The 18343-nt window shown below is 40.2% G+C and overlaps 2 protein-coding genes across 2 annotated transcripts; one reads left to right on the top strand and one right to left on the bottom strand.

Annotated features, from left to right (window-relative positions):
- Positions 1 to 4170: 4170 nt before the first annotated feature.
- LOC129241125 (alcohol dehydrogenase-like) lies at positions 4171 to 5379 on the top strand. The gene is made up of 4 exons (XM_054877305.1): positions 4171 to 4382; positions 4470 to 4697; positions 4822 to 4995; positions 5060 to 5379. Exons 1-4 carry the CDS (start codon positions 4290 to 4292, stop codon positions 5321 to 5323), a joined length of 759 nt encoding a protein of 252 aa, XP_054733280.1. The 5' UTR covers positions 4171 to 4289; the 3' UTR covers positions 5324 to 5379.
- A 6035-nt stretch (positions 5380 to 11414) lies between these two features.
- LOC129241541 (development-specific 25 kDa protein-like) lies at positions 11415 to 12587 on the bottom strand. The gene is made up of 4 exons (XM_054877934.1): positions 12421 to 12587; positions 12124 to 12351; positions 11885 to 12058; positions 11415 to 11792 (listed from the first exon to the last, which is right to left on the bottom strand). The coding sequence occupies exons 1-4, from the start codon at positions 12514 to 12516 to the stop codon at positions 11511 to 11513; spliced, it is 780 nt and encodes a 259-aa protein (XP_054733909.1). The 5' UTR covers positions 12517 to 12587; the 3' UTR covers positions 11415 to 11510.
- Between the last annotated feature and the right edge of the window lie 5756 nt (positions 12588 to 18343).

The following is an 18343-nucleotide window of genomic DNA, read 5'->3' as shown; positions in this document are numbered from 1 at the left end:
AACTATTGTACTGTGTTTCAAGCTGAGGTATTTTCTGTGAAGAAATCAGCAGAGCTTGTATTTTAACAACAATTAACTGCGCATTAAACTTTTACGTGGATAGCTAAGCGGCTATAAAAACGATGAAATCATACTGTGTATCATCCAAAAATGTCCATGGAAGCAATCAACAAGCCGCAGGATATGTATTTATTGGCATAAAGGCATAGAGAGAACTGAGACAGTAACTGGAATAGCTAAAGAAGGCGCGGAAACTTGCAAGGAATCAAATAAGTCATATACTTAAACCCCAGCGCACAATTCACAAAGAACTAGAGGAACGCTACTAGACTATGCTACCTGGGTGCTTACAACTGTGAAAGGCTAGAATCTATCCCTGAACTGGAACTCGCGAACAGTACGCGCATCTTGAGTGATGCATATTTTCGCTAAATAGGGCTCTGATCTGGTACCGTTGTAGACCAAAATGGTCTCTGCGTGGCTTCGGCCAGCCAGTAGAACCTAACCTAACCTTCCTTTTCCTTCCATAGGTGCATTTTCAATTTGAATTTACTTAAAAAAATTAATAATAATAAATAATCACCTCATTAATTTTCTTCCATCTAGTTTTGCTGCTGATTGCGTTCCTTACAATTTTTTGATATTCTTGCTTTAGAGAGAGGATTCTTGCTCACGACCTTAATTTTTTTTTTTTTTTTTTTTGCTCTATAGATTGTCAAGTTTTCTTTAGATTTTAATGAAACTGCTTCGCTAGTGGACCACTTTCTCACTCTACCTCGTAATGTCGGCAAGAATGTAGCTGCCAAAGCTGATAGTGTGCAACACAACAACCTCCACTCACTATCGATTTCAATAACTCAACATTTCGCTCACCAGCCTAATGAGAATCTCACACAAAGATTGCGGGTTTATTCGCTTTCAAAGTCAAATTTATTCAGTTTGGAACTTGTAACAATTTGAATGGAACAGCGGATTGAAAAAAAAAAAACATTTTTAAACGAGGCCCATTTTTCAGAGCTGCTGTGTGCTCAAAATATTACCGAACATCGAGTTCAGTATCTTTTTGAAAATAGACTGGAAGCACCGTGTCGCAGTATGTAAAGGGTCCGCCATATAACTTTTCGGAATTAAAAATGCTATACAAAAGAAACTACTCAATATTTTTCCAAACTGTTTTTTTTTTTATTTTGAAGTACAATCCTTCCGGTTAATGATGGAACACAACTTCATTCATATGGCTGCCTTGGCTAGCCATGCACCATCCCATACGATCGGTCCAATTTTTCAACACATTTTCGATTGTATGCGGGTGTATTTCAGCTATGACATCGCGTATGTTGGTCTTCAGTGCATCAATTGTTGCTGGTTTGTTGGCATAACACTGGTCTTTGACGGCACCCCAAAGATAATAATCCAACGGCGTCAAATCGCAGCTCCGAGGCGGCCAAACGATATCAGAATTTCGGCTGATAATGCGATCTTCGAAGACAGTGCGCAAAAAATTGATCGTAGCACTCGCTGTGTGGCAAGTAGCGCCATCTTGTTGGAACCAAATGCCACCAATATCCTCCTCTTCAATTTCTCGGAACAAAAATTCGTTCAATATGGCCCGGTAACGCTCTCCATTGACGGTTACGGCCACTCCTCGCTCATTTTCGAAGAAAAATGGACCAATGATACCTCTCGACCAAAATCCGCACCACACAATGACTCGTTGTGAATGCATCGGCTTTTCTTCGAGTGTGTGCGGGTTTTCTAAGCGCCAAATGCGGCAATTTTGCTTGTTAACATACCCGCCGAGATGGAAATGAGCTTCATCCGAAAAGATAATTGCCATTGCCCATTGCCGTACGTAATTTTCGTACACATTCTGCAACATTACCATGATTTTCATAGTAATATCCCAATATTTCCCAGCGTTCTTTGAGCGTATACACAGCCATTTTCGTTCAGCGGAAGAATAAAACTAATTTTCTGTCAAATCAGATGACAGCTAAGTGTTACCATTCTTCAAATAATACCTAGTTCAAATCCGTAACGATAGATGGCGGGCCCTGTATATGATACAAAGAAAAAGTAGAGTTCGGCTCCACCACCTTTAAATTCGACAGCATGACCCACTGTGCTATACATCCCATCAAGCAATCGAACTCTTGTCCACTAAATTCAGGAATTAGGTTATCAGCCCTCAAAACCAAATCAGCTAACCGCCCCGTATCAGAGCATCAAGCTTGTAAAGTTTTTATAAGCTGTTATAAAGAGTGATCAATTTAGGATTATCGAATTTTAAATCAAAATAAAACAACGAAAATTCAAACTAATTAGCCAATATTTATTATTTTTGTGTAGAAACATTCATGACATTTATTTAAAAAAAATCCGTAATCCCTTTCAAAAATTGGGCGCAACTGCGCCACAATTCGGCCATCCGTAAACACCAATTTTGAATAACTCGCGACTCACGTGGGACTTCGGTCGGCATCTCGGGAATGACTTTAGAACTGAATAACTTTGGGCTTCCAAGCCCTCAATCGAAGCTGGTTTATTCACAAAGCATTTGGACTTTACAACTTTGAAATTTGGGCTACATTACGAGTTACTACGCGGAAGGCACATGAATAAAATCGTGCTAATAATGCCATAATATACAAATATAGAAGAGTAATTATTTTTGTTCCTTTTTTTACTTTATTTTAACAAGCTGGCAAATGGACCAACCTTTACTTATGTTGTTATTGTTTATGAAGGCAATCATAGTTCCTCAATTTAAAAAAATTTTACCTAGTTTTTCATCTACCGCTAAATTTAAAATAGGTATGTACATATATAAAAAATACAGCACAGTAAAATATTTTGAAAATACTGGTAGAATTTAAATCTACCTATTATAACATCAACCGCATTGTAACTAAGTGAAATTATGTCAAGTTGGTTGCGTTACAAGATTTGAGGCTCAATTTAGTTTAAAGTTTAAGTTTACTGATTGCAACATCGTTTACCGGTTTAAGTAATGATACAATTTCTTAACCACAAAATGTGTACAACAGATAAACCGCAAGCGGCACTACTCTACTAAATCTGAGCTCAAAAGCTTATCTCATACGAGTATGTACGGCGTACATTGTACGCGTATATCGAGCGCAAACTGGACGAAAAGCGCGAGTGCACATTCGAAGCAACGGCAGAGATTTATTAGAAATGTAAATATCACCTGAAAGCCTCCGTTGCTAGCACTGCCTTATCTTTTTGTTTATTTAATAATTCTATTGTTATTTAAATATATAAAAAATATAAAAAGTAAATAAATAAACATAAAATAAATGTCACATGCAAATACACAAAAGTACATGCAATATAAAGATAAGAGGAGTTAAGTTAAGAAATTATGAGAGCGAAAGTGTATTTTTGCCCACTAAACAAGTACAATACATACATACATATCAATACTTATATACTATATGTATATATTAAGATGCCTCGCCCTCTATACAAAAAAAAGTATTAATCGCTGGCTCATCTATCAGCCTCTTTATATTCCATAACAACTCTTTGGCATCTAAGGGCATAGGCCTATGCCAAAAAATTATTCATTGGCGCAGGCGACTTTGTCCTAACAGTTACATGCTCGGTCTCTAGGCCAGTCAAAATGCGCTGTTAAAATTATAAATTCAAAGCTTTTTCTTTTTTTTCGGCCGCCCTGAGCGAGTGCGTTAGTGAGTGACTATAAGCACATTTAAGTTGGTCCGGAGTTTTTGACGAAAGCTTTGCAATGCAACAAAAAATGCAATAAACAGTTGTTGTTGATTTAATTTTTGCTTGCGAATTTGATGCACAACACCAACACCGATATTTGATAACAATGGGTGCAGAGAACAGAAAGCGTTCTCTGTGTGCTCTGTACCTAATGAAAGCAAAGCGAGAGAGAAGCAAAAGAAAAATATTGCGCAATATTGTTGGTCGTTCGTTGTTTTGTAGTTGTTAAATAGATACATCAATATACATTTGTAGAAAATCTTATTTGAAATAGGTAAAATAAAAATTACTATATTTCTTATAAATCGTTTAGAATTCAAATGATGCTCTACTTTTTTATTGTTTCAACTGTCATTTTAGAACCAATGTCAATTTGAGAAATTAGAAAAAGTACCTATTTGCAAGTGAACACTTTTGTATTAACACGCGCACCCCCTCATATTTGTTCAAATTAGATCGCGACCGGCAAGCGTAATCACGATCAGTAATTAAGCAGGCGATTGGCGTTCAACTAAACAACACGGCATCGAAATAATATGGATTTAAAAAATAAAAATGTTATATATGTGGGAGGTTTTGGCGGCATCGGCTTCTGCTCTTGCAAATGCCTCTTGGAGCAAGGGGTGGCCGTAAGTGCATACTAAACATTCATGCGCATAACAAACCTAACAAGTTTTTCATATAAAGGGCATACTTATAATTAATAAACCAATTAGAATTTAGGAATTTTAGATGTGTTTGAGGACAACGAAAAGATTGGTACACTGCAGGCGCTGAACAAAGCTGCCAATGTATTCTATATTAAGATAGACTTGACGGACGTGGATAATATCGAGCATGCCTTTACAGCAGCACACGACACTATGGGACGATTTGATATTGTGGTGAACGGTAGTGGTATAATGAATGAGCATGAAATTGAGCGGACAATAAAAATTAATTTGGTGAGTTTGGACGAAGTAACAAGTGTGTAACTCATTTAACTGAATTTGTATTGATGTGCTTAACAAATTATGTGTATTAATGTATGTATGTACACATTACACTAATAAGCTCATATCTTTCCAGTTAGGTGTCATTTACAGCACTTTTGCGGCTTTACGTCTAATGGACAAATCGAAAGGTGGTCATGGCGGTGTGATTGTGAATATTTCGTCAATAGTTGGTTTGGATGCTTATGGGGCCTACGCTACTTATACGGCATCCAAATATGGTGTGAATGGATTTACAAGAGCGCTTTCGGTTTGTTACCACATGATTATAAATATAATCTGGATATTCTTATTACTTATTTATATTTTCACAGGATCCTTATTATTATAGTCAGACAGACGTTAGTTTCATCACCATATGTCCGAGCACTACCGAAACAGCCATGATCGCATCTCTCCGTATGGATGCGGTGACCACTTTTGACCGCATGCCTCCTTTACCAAAGCTCCTGTGCAACAATCAAAGTGCGGAAGAATGTGCGCACAGTTTAGTTACTGCCATTAAAACTGCTAAAAATGGTTCGGTGTGGATTTTGACTTCTGGTACTTTGAGGGAATATAATTATCCTGACATTTAAGTAGAAAATTGTAAAAGTACATAAATACAATTTGTTTGGTTTCTAGTTATTAGAAATCAGTTTTTTTTTTTTGGGTAGGTAGGTAGGTAGGTAAGATGGCAAGAGTACCCCAGGTACGCTACAAGTAGCACTTACGCGCCATTTTGATACCATGAAGTGGACCACTACCTGTGAAAGGATTAAGGGAGAAGATAAGACCGTCTACAGCCATCCAGTGCTGTTGATGTAGCGGAGGAGAGAAAAGGGATCTAGGCTGGAGAATTTCATCAAGTCATCCCCAAAGGGAATGCTGAGGAATCTCAAGCGCCTAGCCGCCAAAGCCGGACATCTGCAGAGAAAGTGCTCCACAGTCTCTTTCTCTGTAGGATCCCCACAGCTTCTGCAATGGGGGTTGTACGGAATTCCAAGCTTCTCCGCGTGAGTGCCGATCACCCAGTGGCCAGTGATCACCGCAATGAGTTTGGAAATTGAATGGCGGGGGGTTCCCATCACCTTAAGCGTTCTGTTATATCGTATTGAGGCCATAGTGCTTTTGAAATGGCACACGATGAGACAGACCTCCATCTGTGTTGCGCTTTTCTTAGAAAGAAGTTGTGTAGTTTCCCTTTAACGACGGCCAAGGGGATACCGATGTCTGAGAAGAGGGCAACTGAACTCGGTTCTGCCGCCCCCGTCCTGGCAAGCCCATTAGCAATTTCATTTCCCTCTATATTCCTGTGCCCAGGAACCCAGATGAGGGAGATGCACGTTCGAAGCGTTTCAGTTCCTCCTTACAGGAGTTCACGAGAAGAGAGCTGCAATACGGCGACGACAATGCCTTGTTTGCAGCTTGGCTATCGGAAAAAATATTTATGTCTCCCTCCCAACAGCGATCCCGAAGCATTTTGCATGCCTGCAGGATCGCGAAGACCTCTGCTTGAAAGACGCTGCTTATCTTCGGCAGTTTATAGGAGACCGAAATGTTGGCTGATTTGGAGTAGACCCCCTCTCCCACTCCAGACTCCATTTTGGATCCGTCAGTGAAAACAGAGGGATCCGCAACAACTCTCCCCTCTTTCCAATCTTGCCTGCTCGGAAAAATAGCCCTAGCACAACCCTCAAAGCACAGTTTGCGGATGGAGTAAGGTAAGGTAAGGTAAGATGGCAAGAGTACCCCAGGTACGCTACAAGTAGCACTTACGTGCCGTTTTGATACCATAGAGTGGACCACTACCTGTGAAAGGATTAAGGGAGGAGATAAGACCGTCTACAGCCATCCAGTGCTGTTGATGTAGCGGAGGAGAGAAAAGGGATCTAGGCTGGAGAATTTCATCAAGTCATCCCCAAAGGGGACGCTGAGGAATCTCAAGCGCCTAGCCGCCAAAGCCGGACATCTACAGAGAAAGTGTCCCACAGTCTCTTTCTCTGTAGGATCCCCACAGCTTCTGCAATGGGGGTTGTACGGAATTCCAAGCTTCTCCGCGTGAGTGCCGATCACCCAGTGGCCAGTGATCACCGCGATGAGTTTGGAAATTGAATGGCGGGGGGTTCCCATCACCTTAAGCGTTCTGTTTATGTCGTATTGAGGCCATAGTGCTTTTGAAATGGCACACGATGAGACAGACCTCCATCTGTCTTGCGCTTTTCTTAGAAAGAAGTTGTGTAGTTTCCCTTTAACGACGGCCAAGGGGATACCGATGTCTGAGAAGAGGGCAGCTGGACTCGGTTCTGCCGCCCCCTTCCTGGCAAGCTCATCGGCAATTTCATTTCCCTCTATATTCCTGTGCCAAGGAACCCAGATGAGGGAGATGTTTCCTGCCCGTTCGAGGCGTTTAAGTTCCTCCTTACAGGAGTTTACGAGAAGAGAGCTGCAATGCGGCGACGACAGTGCCTTGATTGCAGCTTGGCTATCGGAAAATATATTTATGTCTCCCTCCCAACAGCGATCCCGAAGCATTTTGCATGTCTGCAGGATCGCGAAGACCTCTGCTTGAAAGACGCTGCTTGTCTCCGGCAGTTTATAGGATACCGAGATGTTGGCTGATTTGGAGTAGACCCCCGCTCCCACTCCAGACTCCATTTTGGATCCGTCTGTGAAAACAGAGGCCTCTATATCCGCAACAACTCTCCCCTCTTTCCAATCTTGCCTGCTCGGAAAGATAGCTCTAGCACAACCCTCAAAGCACAGTTTGCGGATGGAGAGGTCGGTGCGAATATCAGAGAAGGAAGGGGAGATCTGCTTCAAGATGCTGCTATGCCCAACAGGGAGTTGTCTCCAAAGGCCAAACTCCCTCAGTCTGATAGCACTCTGAGCAGCAATGGATTTAACCTGCAGATCCACAGGAATTAAGTGGAGTATAACGTTGAGCGCAGCGGTGGGACATGTTCTGCAGGCACCAGTGATGCCCACACATGCAGTTCTCTGCACTCTCTCTAATTTAGTGAAGTTGTAGCCCTTCTGAAGAGCTAACCACCAAACTAGGCAACCGTATGTCAAAATTGGCAGAACCACTAAGTTGTACATCCAGAGTACGCCACGTGGCTTGAGGCCCCATTTTTTGCCGAACATAGATTTGCAGGCATAGAAGGCTATATTAGCCTTCTTAACTCGATTTTCTATGTGCAGCTTCCAGTGGAGCTTGGGGTCAAGTATTACACCAAGATACTTGACTTCCGATGAAAGTGTGAGACACTGATTGTTAAGTCTAGGAAGCTTAAACGGTGGGGGCTTGTATTTTCTGGTGAATAGCATCAACTCCGTTTTGTCAGAGTTGACTCTGAGACCGCTACTGGCGGCCCACCTGCTGAGTGTAGCCAGTGCACCTTCCAAAATTTCAGCCATTACTGATGGGAAGGGACCTGAGACCATCAGGACCAAGTCATCGGCATATGCTACCACCTTTATAGAGTACTATCATCCCTGAGGTATAACCATACTCGCTAGCAGCGAATCTTGCTCGATAACTTTGTTGTTGCTTTTGTATGCAAATTTTTCGTCAAGTTATTTAGTAGAGCAGAGGGATAGTGAGCAGAGAAATGGCGAGTAGAAAAGGCCTAAAATCAAACTCAAAAACTAATTAAATAGTGGAAATGAGTGAGAAGTACGCGGATTAAAGCGAGTGACGACAACAAAGCAGGATAAAGTGATCGTCCAAGTTTTTAAGCGGAACTCTTCTTTGTGACTACGCCGAGCACCATCGAATGGCGTCTGAAGGAGGCGAACATATCCTACCGTCCCACATCATCAAAACCACTGCTCTCAGAAAAACACATTGAGAAACAACAAAACAAGAAAATAGCGTCACAGTATTCGGCTGGCCTTAAAAGTCCCCAGACGCCAACCCCATTGGAAATGTGTGGGGAACTATGAAAACGCATCTTGCCGGAAGGCCAATCCATGATTTAAAGCAACTCGAGCGTCAACTTCGCAAAATCTAGTAGTGTTTGTCGACGAGCAGAAATGCTTCAGAGCACGCCAAGAAGATGTCAGGCTATACTCGTCAACGATGAAGACTACGCGGCTTATTGAGTATTGCGACTTGTATATAGTTTTATACATACTTTCATGTAAAAAAATTTTAAATATATATTATATCTTTTATACTTCATAAATAATCGCGGCTCCTCTTTTTTCGATTGAAAAATGTTTACGCTTTTTGTAACACTTTTTTGTAATTTATGGGTATATCTACATCTTCTCGATTATATTAAGCCATTAAAAACAACCGTTATTAATTTGATTTTTAAAGATTTTGTGCTTTTATCTTATCACGCGGATCAAGTTATACATCTTTTTATAAGGAAATGTGCAGCTGAAAGGTAGCAGGCTAAGAGCTGCCACTATAGCGAACCTTCCCAAAAATGGTCTGCTGCTACTACAACAACAAAAGCAACATCTAACATTTCACAAATCTTAGTTAATGTAAGCCACACCTTATTCCATATTCAAGAAAAATCAGAAAACAAAAATTTTGACAATGCCTTAAAATTTTGAGAGAAACTCCCATAATTAGGTCATGCGAAAAGTTATTTTATACAGGCGTTACCCCATTATGTATCTATATAGTATCAAAGTAAGAATGAAATGGCAAAGTATGATAGTTTTTTGAGAAACTATAGCGAAAATAAATTTAAAAAACCCTATGCTTTAGTAAAGCGACCCAGGAAAACTATTTCTCTCTACCACAAAAAATCGAATCATAAATAGAATTTTTGGGAATATTACAACCACAGCGCCGTTTAGTGGATGTATTCTTTTTTGAAGTGAAACTTCTTAGGCGTCGATGGACGATCGAGAATGGAGTGTAAAATTTCAAGGCCATCCAACGTTTTGGGCATTTTCGTTCCGCGAGAAAGAAAAAAGATATAACGTAGAGGAAAAGGAGAGAGGAAGCTATACCTTATATATATCTTGGATACACTTTGGGCTATTTTTCCTGAGTTTTTTCTTGTGGTTGCTAATTTCTAGTGAGAAATACCACTGCCTACTTTTTGGCGTTATATTTCCTTGGCGCTTATTTCCGTTTCCTGGCTAGTGCTTGTGCGTACTATAAAGTACTATCCATTCCGGCGTCGGATTTATTAGTATTGCCTTGCGGTAATTTGTGACGTTGCTGCGGTCCTGGAGCCGCTGCGTTTGTGCCGGTGATACACGCTCGGAGTAGTGCGCGTTGTTGCCACGGTTTGTGTCCGGCGTTTACCTACACCGGTCGACCCTTCTGCGTTTTTTGTAAATTTTGTCTATTTGTATTCTCTGAATATCAAATGTTGTGAATTTATTTAGATACACTTATATTCTTTCTCTCTCTTTCTCTCTATCATTCTCTCTCGGGTTTTTCTCTCCCTCATTGTCTCTCGGGTCTCTCTCTCTCTCTCCTATTCTCTCTCGGGTCTCTCTCTCTCCTATTCTCTCTCGGGTCTCTCTCTCTCTCTCCTATTCTCTCTCGGGTCTCTCCGTCTTCCTTTGTCTGCCTTGAAAGTTTCACTTCTGTGAAAGTTTTCACTTCATAGTTAATATTTATATGCCTCAACTCCAAGTATAAACACGGTCGGACCATATATACGATTTATGTATATTTTTCAACCCTGCACCACCTAGCGGGCTCAAAAAAACTCCTAAATCTTCACTTGTTCACGCTCACAACAATTCTCTAAAATTTGAATCCAATTTAATTGTGTACGAGTATAACCACAAACAAGCGGGCATTCGCATTTATATCTAAAACGAATTTCTAATGGGGTTTCTGGAATTTCTAACAATATTTATGTATGTATGTATGTATTTATATTTTATCAGAATATAAATAAAGTTTTAATTTTTGAAATCGCAACTTAATAGTTCTTGAACGTAAGCCAAAACAACTTACGCGCATATCTTCAGTTTATACCCGAAAATTGCTACCGGTTTAAGGCTTTATTCTAGAATCGTAACAGTGAGTACTCGTAATGGTGCGTTCTACAGGCGTCACCAACCTTCATACCAAGGTCCATCTTTCCCTTCTTCGAACAACTTTTGGTGTACGGCTGGGCGCAGTAATGAAAATCCTTGAAGAGAAATTAAATAAAGTAGATCTGTAAACATTTTATACCACATTTACGGAAAAATGCATTCACCACTGGGCTGTTTGGCCGAGTTCCTCCTCCTACTTGTGGTGTGCGTCTTTATGTTCTTCCACAAATGGAGCGACTTACAGTTTTATGCCGACACCGAGGGGCAAATGATTTTTGTGAGGAGCTTTTTCATGGCAGAAATACACTCGGAGATTTGCCATTGCCTGTCGAGGGGCGACCGCTAATAGAAAAATGCTTTTCTTCATTTTGGTGTTCCATCGAGATTCGAGCCTGCGTTCTCTCTAAATTCCGAATGGTAGTCACGCACTAATCCATTCGGCTACGGCGGCCGCCTGGGATTGCAATGATAGTTTTCAAAGCGTGGACGACATTTGTTTGGCCTTAAAAAAATTTCGAGGGTAGCATCAAGAAAAATAAAATTGTTTTTGAACCATTCTAAAACATTCCTTTTAGCAAAAAATTCATTTGGTTAGTCAAATAAATATATAAACAAATTTTGTTGTTATTCATTTGATGATATCCAAACATTTTACTTCTTTTATTTTTTTCTCAAAAATGTACCAATGGTTCTTATTTATTTTTTTCTTTTTGTTGTATTTCCATTAATTCATTTTTCACACACGTAGAAGATATTTATTTACATATGCCAATAATCGGTTGGCATCACCTCCTTCAATTGCCCCAAGTTGCACAAATAAATAGCACCGTTTTTCATCATCTCCATCGCCTTGATCATATTCATCGCGCACTCCTCGGGCGATTGTTGTTTAGCCTTGTTCATCGCTTCAATCATTTCACCAACATAGGCTTGCTCACCCATCATCGACTTCTCACGCAAATTCATCATCATTTCACTGGTAGTTAGACCAGGACAAACGACTATGAAACTAACACCAGTATGTTGATAATGATGCTGATCCTGTTGCGAAAGCAAATGCAGAATCAATAAATGCTGTTTGCTGGACTCAATAAAGCACTGGCATATACAGATATTCAACTGAAAGCACTTACCGCCATCGAACGGGTAAACCCGATAACACCATGCTTAGCAGCAGCATATACCGGGAAGGCAGGAGCAGGTTCCAACCCATAAACAGAGGCAATGTTCATTATCATACCTCCTTGACCCATTTGCATTTTATCCATATACGGCATGCACAGCATCACCATTGTCATCATGCCCATCTGAAATTGAGTGAGCAAATAATTAGTTAAACGGTAAGTTTTTATATTTTTGCCAAACATTTTACCAAATTTACTCCCATTGTGGTTTCCATGTCCTTGTCGGCCAAGGCGCCAGCACCATTGATCAAAACATCGATATGCTTTATAGCACCCATCATTTGCTTAACAGCTTGTTCCATGCTGGAGTTATCCATCAGGTTCATATGGATGAACATAACTTTGACAGAGCTATTTTCCGCTTGTAACTTCTGCATCATCTCCATATTCTCCATGCGAGCCATCACAATTAAGTGCTTTTGAATGCAAAAGGAGAGATTTCAATGAATAAAATATATATGTATTTTTATTAATTTTCTGCTTACGCTGATCTTCTTCTTCATCAGTATACGACAAACTTGGTAACCAACACCGCTGAAGCCACCAACATAGACAACATTTTTACCATTTAAATCGAGCATTTTGTATTGTACTTTAAGATTTAACTAACACTTAAAAAAATATTAAAATATTAAAAAAAATTTTAAATTATTTTTATTAATACGGACAACGCTGCCTTGCACAAGACTATGAGTTCCTTCACCACGGCATTGTCTTTTATAGCCGCTCAATTTTTACATTGGATGCTTACAGTGACACAATAATCAAACATTGGGAATTTCATGTGTGAAAAAGGCCAATCATTGATAAGCCAGACGGCGGTCTATTGCTGTTGCATTGAACTCCTCTTCTGCTATCTCTGTATGTAGAATGTTATATATCCGTGAAGTATATACATATATCTATGATGTTATGTATATACGAAGCGCACATCATTGATTACCAATCGTCGTTCCTTTCTAAATTTGAGCATGCATATGGATGATCCCGGGTCACTGCTTGTATATTTTTCGTTTGTCTTTAGACAAATTTATTTCTTCTTTATATTTAAATATTTAAAATGCGATAATTTGCACATATTTAGGTGTTTGCTTCTAATCACAATTTAAATGTGTCTTATTGGTAAATTTATTAAATGAAAGGTGCAATAAAACGTTGGAGGGTCAAAGTAAAATGTGCATACAAACATATATTTACACACAACTCCGGTAGAAACATTTCTTAGAAATACGTCCAAAAAAAAATCGTGCAAAAAATACATGCGAAATATGAAAATTTGGGGATAGGTTCCACAACTTTAAAAAATCAGTTAAGATGAAAAAACTGTAAATATTGTCCCAAAAGGCAGTCTAAAAGAAATAATAATCAAATTCATATTACATAAATATTCAAAAAACAAAAACAATTCATGTTTATTACAAATTAAAATTAGTGTACATTGAAAACTCAATCTATATGTAGGTAGGTAGGTGGAATGGTTGAAGTGCCAGTCTGGCGCTCCTCAAGTAGCACTGAAGCGCCGCCATTTTGATACCATTATGAGACCTCCATCAGGAAGAGATATACAACTAGCCAGAGCTGTTGATGTAATGGAGAAGATTGATGAGATTTAGGTTGGCGCACTGCCACACGCTGCCGAAGAAAGGAACATTTACAGTGAAAGTGCTCAATGGCCTACTTCTCTTGAAAGGTCCCCACAGCTTCTGCAATGGGGGCTAAATGGTAACCCTAGCTTTTCCGCGTGTGTGCCGATCGTCCAGTGAACGGTAAACACAACAACAAGTTTAGAAATTGAATGGCGAGGAGTGCAAAGGACTTTCTGAGTCCTTCGTATATTTAGCTGGGACCAAAGGGCGGTCGCCGTAGCCGAATGGGTTGGTGTGTGATTACCAATCGGAATTCACAGAGAGAACGTTGGTTCGAATCTCGGTGAAACCAAAATTAATAAAAACATTTTTCTAATAGCGGTCGCCCCTCGACAGGCAATGGCAAACCTCCGAGTGTATTTCTGCCATGAAAAAGCTCCTCATAAAAATATCTACCGTTTGGAGTCGGCTTGAAACTGTAGGTCTCTCCATTTGTGGAACAACATCAAGACGCACACCACAAATAGGAGGAGGAGCTCGGCCAAACCCCCAAAAAGGGTGTACACGCCAATTATATATATATATATATATATAAAGGGTTTTCGAAATAGCATATGAAGAAATGGAGCTCCATTTTTTCTGCGCTTTGCTGAGAAATAATTTGTGCAGTTCCCCTTTAACAACTGTCAGGGGGATGCCGATGACCGGGTAGGAGGTCTCTGAGGTCAATTCAGTCCCCTTTCCTGGCAAGCTCATCGATAATTTCATTTCCCTTTATGTTCCTATATCCTGAAACCCAGATTAGAGAAATGTTACCTGCACACCCAAGATATCTAATCTCCTCCTTACAGAAGTTTACTAATTTCGTTCTGCGCCATGGCGACGTCAGAGCCTTAATCGTGGCTTGACTAGCGGAGAAAATGTTAAGCATTTTGCATCCCTGCAGAATCGCAAAGAATTCTGCTTGAAAAGCACTAGCAGTATTCGGCAGTTTAAAAGAGATAGACAAATTGGATGATTTAGAGAAAACCCCTGCTCCGACTCTAGATTCCATCTCGCAACCGTCAGTGAAGACAGAGGTGCAAGCTTCGGTGCAGTGGGAAGATACCCGTTGATCTCATAGCCCGCGAACGATGCGTGGAACTCCGAGAAGAAACACGTGGCACTAGCGTCGCGGAACGGAGATGCCGAACCATGCTGCGGTGGCAAAGCCGATGGGACACTGAACCGAGTGGCAGATGGACGGTGGATCTCATTCCATCAATAGACAAATAGATTTAAAGAAACTTCGGGGAAGTGGATTACTTCTTAACTCAGTTCCACTCGCGCCGCGGGTACTTCCGGAGATGCCTATACCGCATGGGCAAAGTAAGCGATCCCAAGTGCATGTATAGCGAAGCACCGAGCGATGACACTGAACACACATTTTTTACCCAATAATTGTGAAAGATAGCTCGCAGAAAGAGCTGCTCTGAAAAAGCATATTGGCGACATTGCGCCGAGCAACATAATCAGCAAAATGCTCGAGACAACTGGAACGTAGTAAAGAGATACATCGAGGACGCACTTTGAAAAAATATCCAAACACAGTCAAACAAAGCGAAGCCGCAGAGATAAATGCACAAAAAGACGAGCCTATAGTATGAAAGTGGGCAACAAATACGGTGGCCCCGGACGTGGCTGAATAGAATTGGTCCTTTATAGATGCCGTTCTAGGCCCTTCCGAAGTAATGTAGAAAGTATTCCCGCGAAGGAGGTCTCCGCAAAGAAGGAAGGGATTGTTTAAGTGGTCACATCACTCGACGACGTTCACTGTAAGTGCGAAGGCATCTTGAACCTTATCTCACCCACCAAAAAAAAAAAAAATTACATATTTCCAGCCCATCTGTTGAGTTTTATGCAAATTAATATTAGCGACTGTTTTCAGCTTTCTCGAATTGTTTATACAAGGTGGTGCAAAATTAATCACTCTTTAAAAAAAATATTTTTTTTTTTTAGATTCGTGCAAGAACGAAAATTTCGTATCACCATAACTTTTCAATGATTCGCAACCTGGAGTTTAATACGGTTTTACAAGAACGGCACCTCATCAACGCAAATCGAAGGATAACGGTGACCTTATGGCGACAAGGAGCGCTGGACCATTTAAGATTGGCATTCAATTTATTAACTGCTAAACTCGCCTTGTCAAGCAGATGATCGAAGAACAACAACTGCAACAAGTTGATCAGCAATAGAAGCAAAGAGGGGACGAAAGTATATCCGGTTACTACCACTTCGGGGGTCTCTCGGCAGCGGAGGCCGCTCTTGTCGATAAAGTCCTGGAAACCTTTGTCAAAGGAAAAGAGATCTCAACCAAGAATATGGAAACTTTGAGCTTGCAACTTCCTCTTTGCAGCCTAACTCCGGGAACATCGCCACTCTTGTTTCTCGAATGTGATGCCATAGAGAAGGTGTAAACGTCTTAGCTTAGTCCGCCCAGAATAAAGGCACATAAGCTCAGCCCAATTCAACTCCATCTTAGATTTATTGATGGAACTGGGTTCAGGTAAGGTATTGCGATAAATGAGGGGCACCAAAGATCTTGAGTGCAAACCTATAGGTATTAACCACTCAAATAATTCGCAGACCATCGCTTTAGACCCAGTTTTCAATGAACGTAAACGACGGTAGAAAGGGGATTCAACTTTTGTCTATCTTAAAAAGTTATTTGCTTATTATAAAGGGTGGTCAATTTAGAGGTATCGGATTTTAAATTGAAATAAAACAACAAAAATTTAAACTGATTGGGAAATCTTTATCATTCTTGTGTAAAACCCTTCTCGACATTTAATATTTTAATTTTTAAAGATAATCCCTTTTAAGTGTGTGCCACAACTACGTCGTAATTCGGCCACCCGTAAACACCAATTTTGAATGACTCGCTGAGGGCTTCGTTCGGTATTTCGTTGAATAACTTTAGTAATGTTAGCTTCCAATGGCTCAATCGAAGCTGGTTCATCCACAAAGCAATTAGGCTTTACATTCCCCAACAAATAAAAGTCCAAAGGTTTTGACGATCCTGGGAGCCAATCCACTAGTCCGAAACGAGAGATAAATTGCTCATCGAAACGACGACGCAGAAAATCCATTTTTTCTCGGGCTGTATGGCAAGTAGCGCCGTCCGCCGTCTTGTTGGAACCAAATGTTGTGGAGATCAAAGGCTTCAATTTCCGATATCAGAAAGTCGTGTATCATGGCACTATAGCATCCGCCATTCACTGTTACATTGACACCAGCGTCGTCTTTAAAGAAATGTGGGCCGAAGTTTCCTCCAGCTTATACACTGCACCAAATGGTTGTTTTCGACAGATGTAATGACTCTTCTTGAATGGCTGCGGCTTGTTCTTCAGCCCAAATACGGAAATTTTGCTTATTGACGTAGCCATACAGCAAATATGGGCCTCATCGTTCATCATCTTTAGTTGGTCAGTTGGCCTGAGCGCGCTGAACACTTTTCACAGAGCGTCGATTTTCGTAATACAATTACGCGTTGAGGCGCACGTTTTTCCATGATGAAATGACAATGAATGTTGAAAAAAATTATGTTTTTATTTTGACTCTTTTGGAAAAAGTATTTCTAATTTGGGGAAAAGATTTACACCCCTATTGCAAATGTTGACTGGGAGTATAACTGACTTTTGTCGATTGAATCGATTATATTTTCTTTTGGCATTGTGTTTCGTAACAGACAAACATTCCCACTATTTTACATTGCCCGTGCATGCAAGTTAATTTTTACTGCTTACAACTTTAGATCTGTAATTCCTTAAAGCAGGTATTACTTTTTTGTAGAATTTTCATATAAAATTATGTTTTATTCCCACGCTACGTAATTTACTACTCTTCCATTCGTCATTCGCTCTCTTAATCGAAATTCACTTCACAATTACACTTCAAATTACGTAATTCTTCGTAAAAAGTTCGGGAAGCGAATCACCTCATTTGTAAGTAATCCAGTCTAGACTAATTTGTACCGAAAATTAATCGAAATTAATTGTCAATGCGGCCTCGGTAGTCTAGCGTACTAGCCTGCCATCCCAGAGATTGTAGGTTCGAATAAAATCTGCGCATTATTGCATTGTGGCTGCTAAAACAAGCAAAAAAAAGGAAAACACACAGTTACACATTGCATCAATGGCGGCAGCAAGAGGAAGCGGGCGATCGGGGTAATGGCGCAGATACACGAAATTTAGCGAAGTCCTCAACCATCTGTGCAATCCTTCTGTCAGAAAATTGTGAAACACAGATGGCGCTCCAAGCAGTAAGAAGGCGTTGTTCCTAAGCAACGACAGGTGGGTATTCCCACTACTTAGGACTGGTAGATAGATTAATGAAACCAACGCAAGACTGAGTTTTGTCCGAGGCCCTATGCTCCCGAGAGGAGTGAACAAGGAAACAAAAAAAAAAAAATTGTGAGTGCAAAACGAAAGAGTAAACAAAACAAGGAAACAAAGTGAACTAACATTGAATAATAACCAGAAAATGTTATTTTATAACCATGAAAGCAAAAAAAAATAAATTTCTTAAAAAATTAGTATGCCGAGGAGCCGTAAAAATTGCCTTCAGAGGAACTGTTCCACCTCTATTAGGAGCAGTTACAGCTTTTGAAAAAGAACTGGACACTTCTGCTCAAATATGAAGGAGACGGTATCGATAAAACGGTCCGCGGATAACATATGGCAAAAATAGATTTTTTGTTTTTTGGTAGGACTGTTATAAGCTTACATGGCAAATTTCAGCGTGATATGTCACATGGTTAGTTTTCTGTGCTACCGTAAAC

This window comes from Anastrepha obliqua, chromosome 3 (assembly GCF_027943255.1).
Source record: "Anastrepha obliqua isolate idAnaObli1 chromosome 3, idAnaObli1_1.0, whole genome shotgun sequence".
NCBI classification, from domain to species: Eukaryota; Metazoa; Arthropoda; class Insecta; order Diptera; family Tephritidae; genus Anastrepha; species Anastrepha obliqua.
This window is presented reverse-complemented; position numbering and strand designations above follow the sequence as displayed.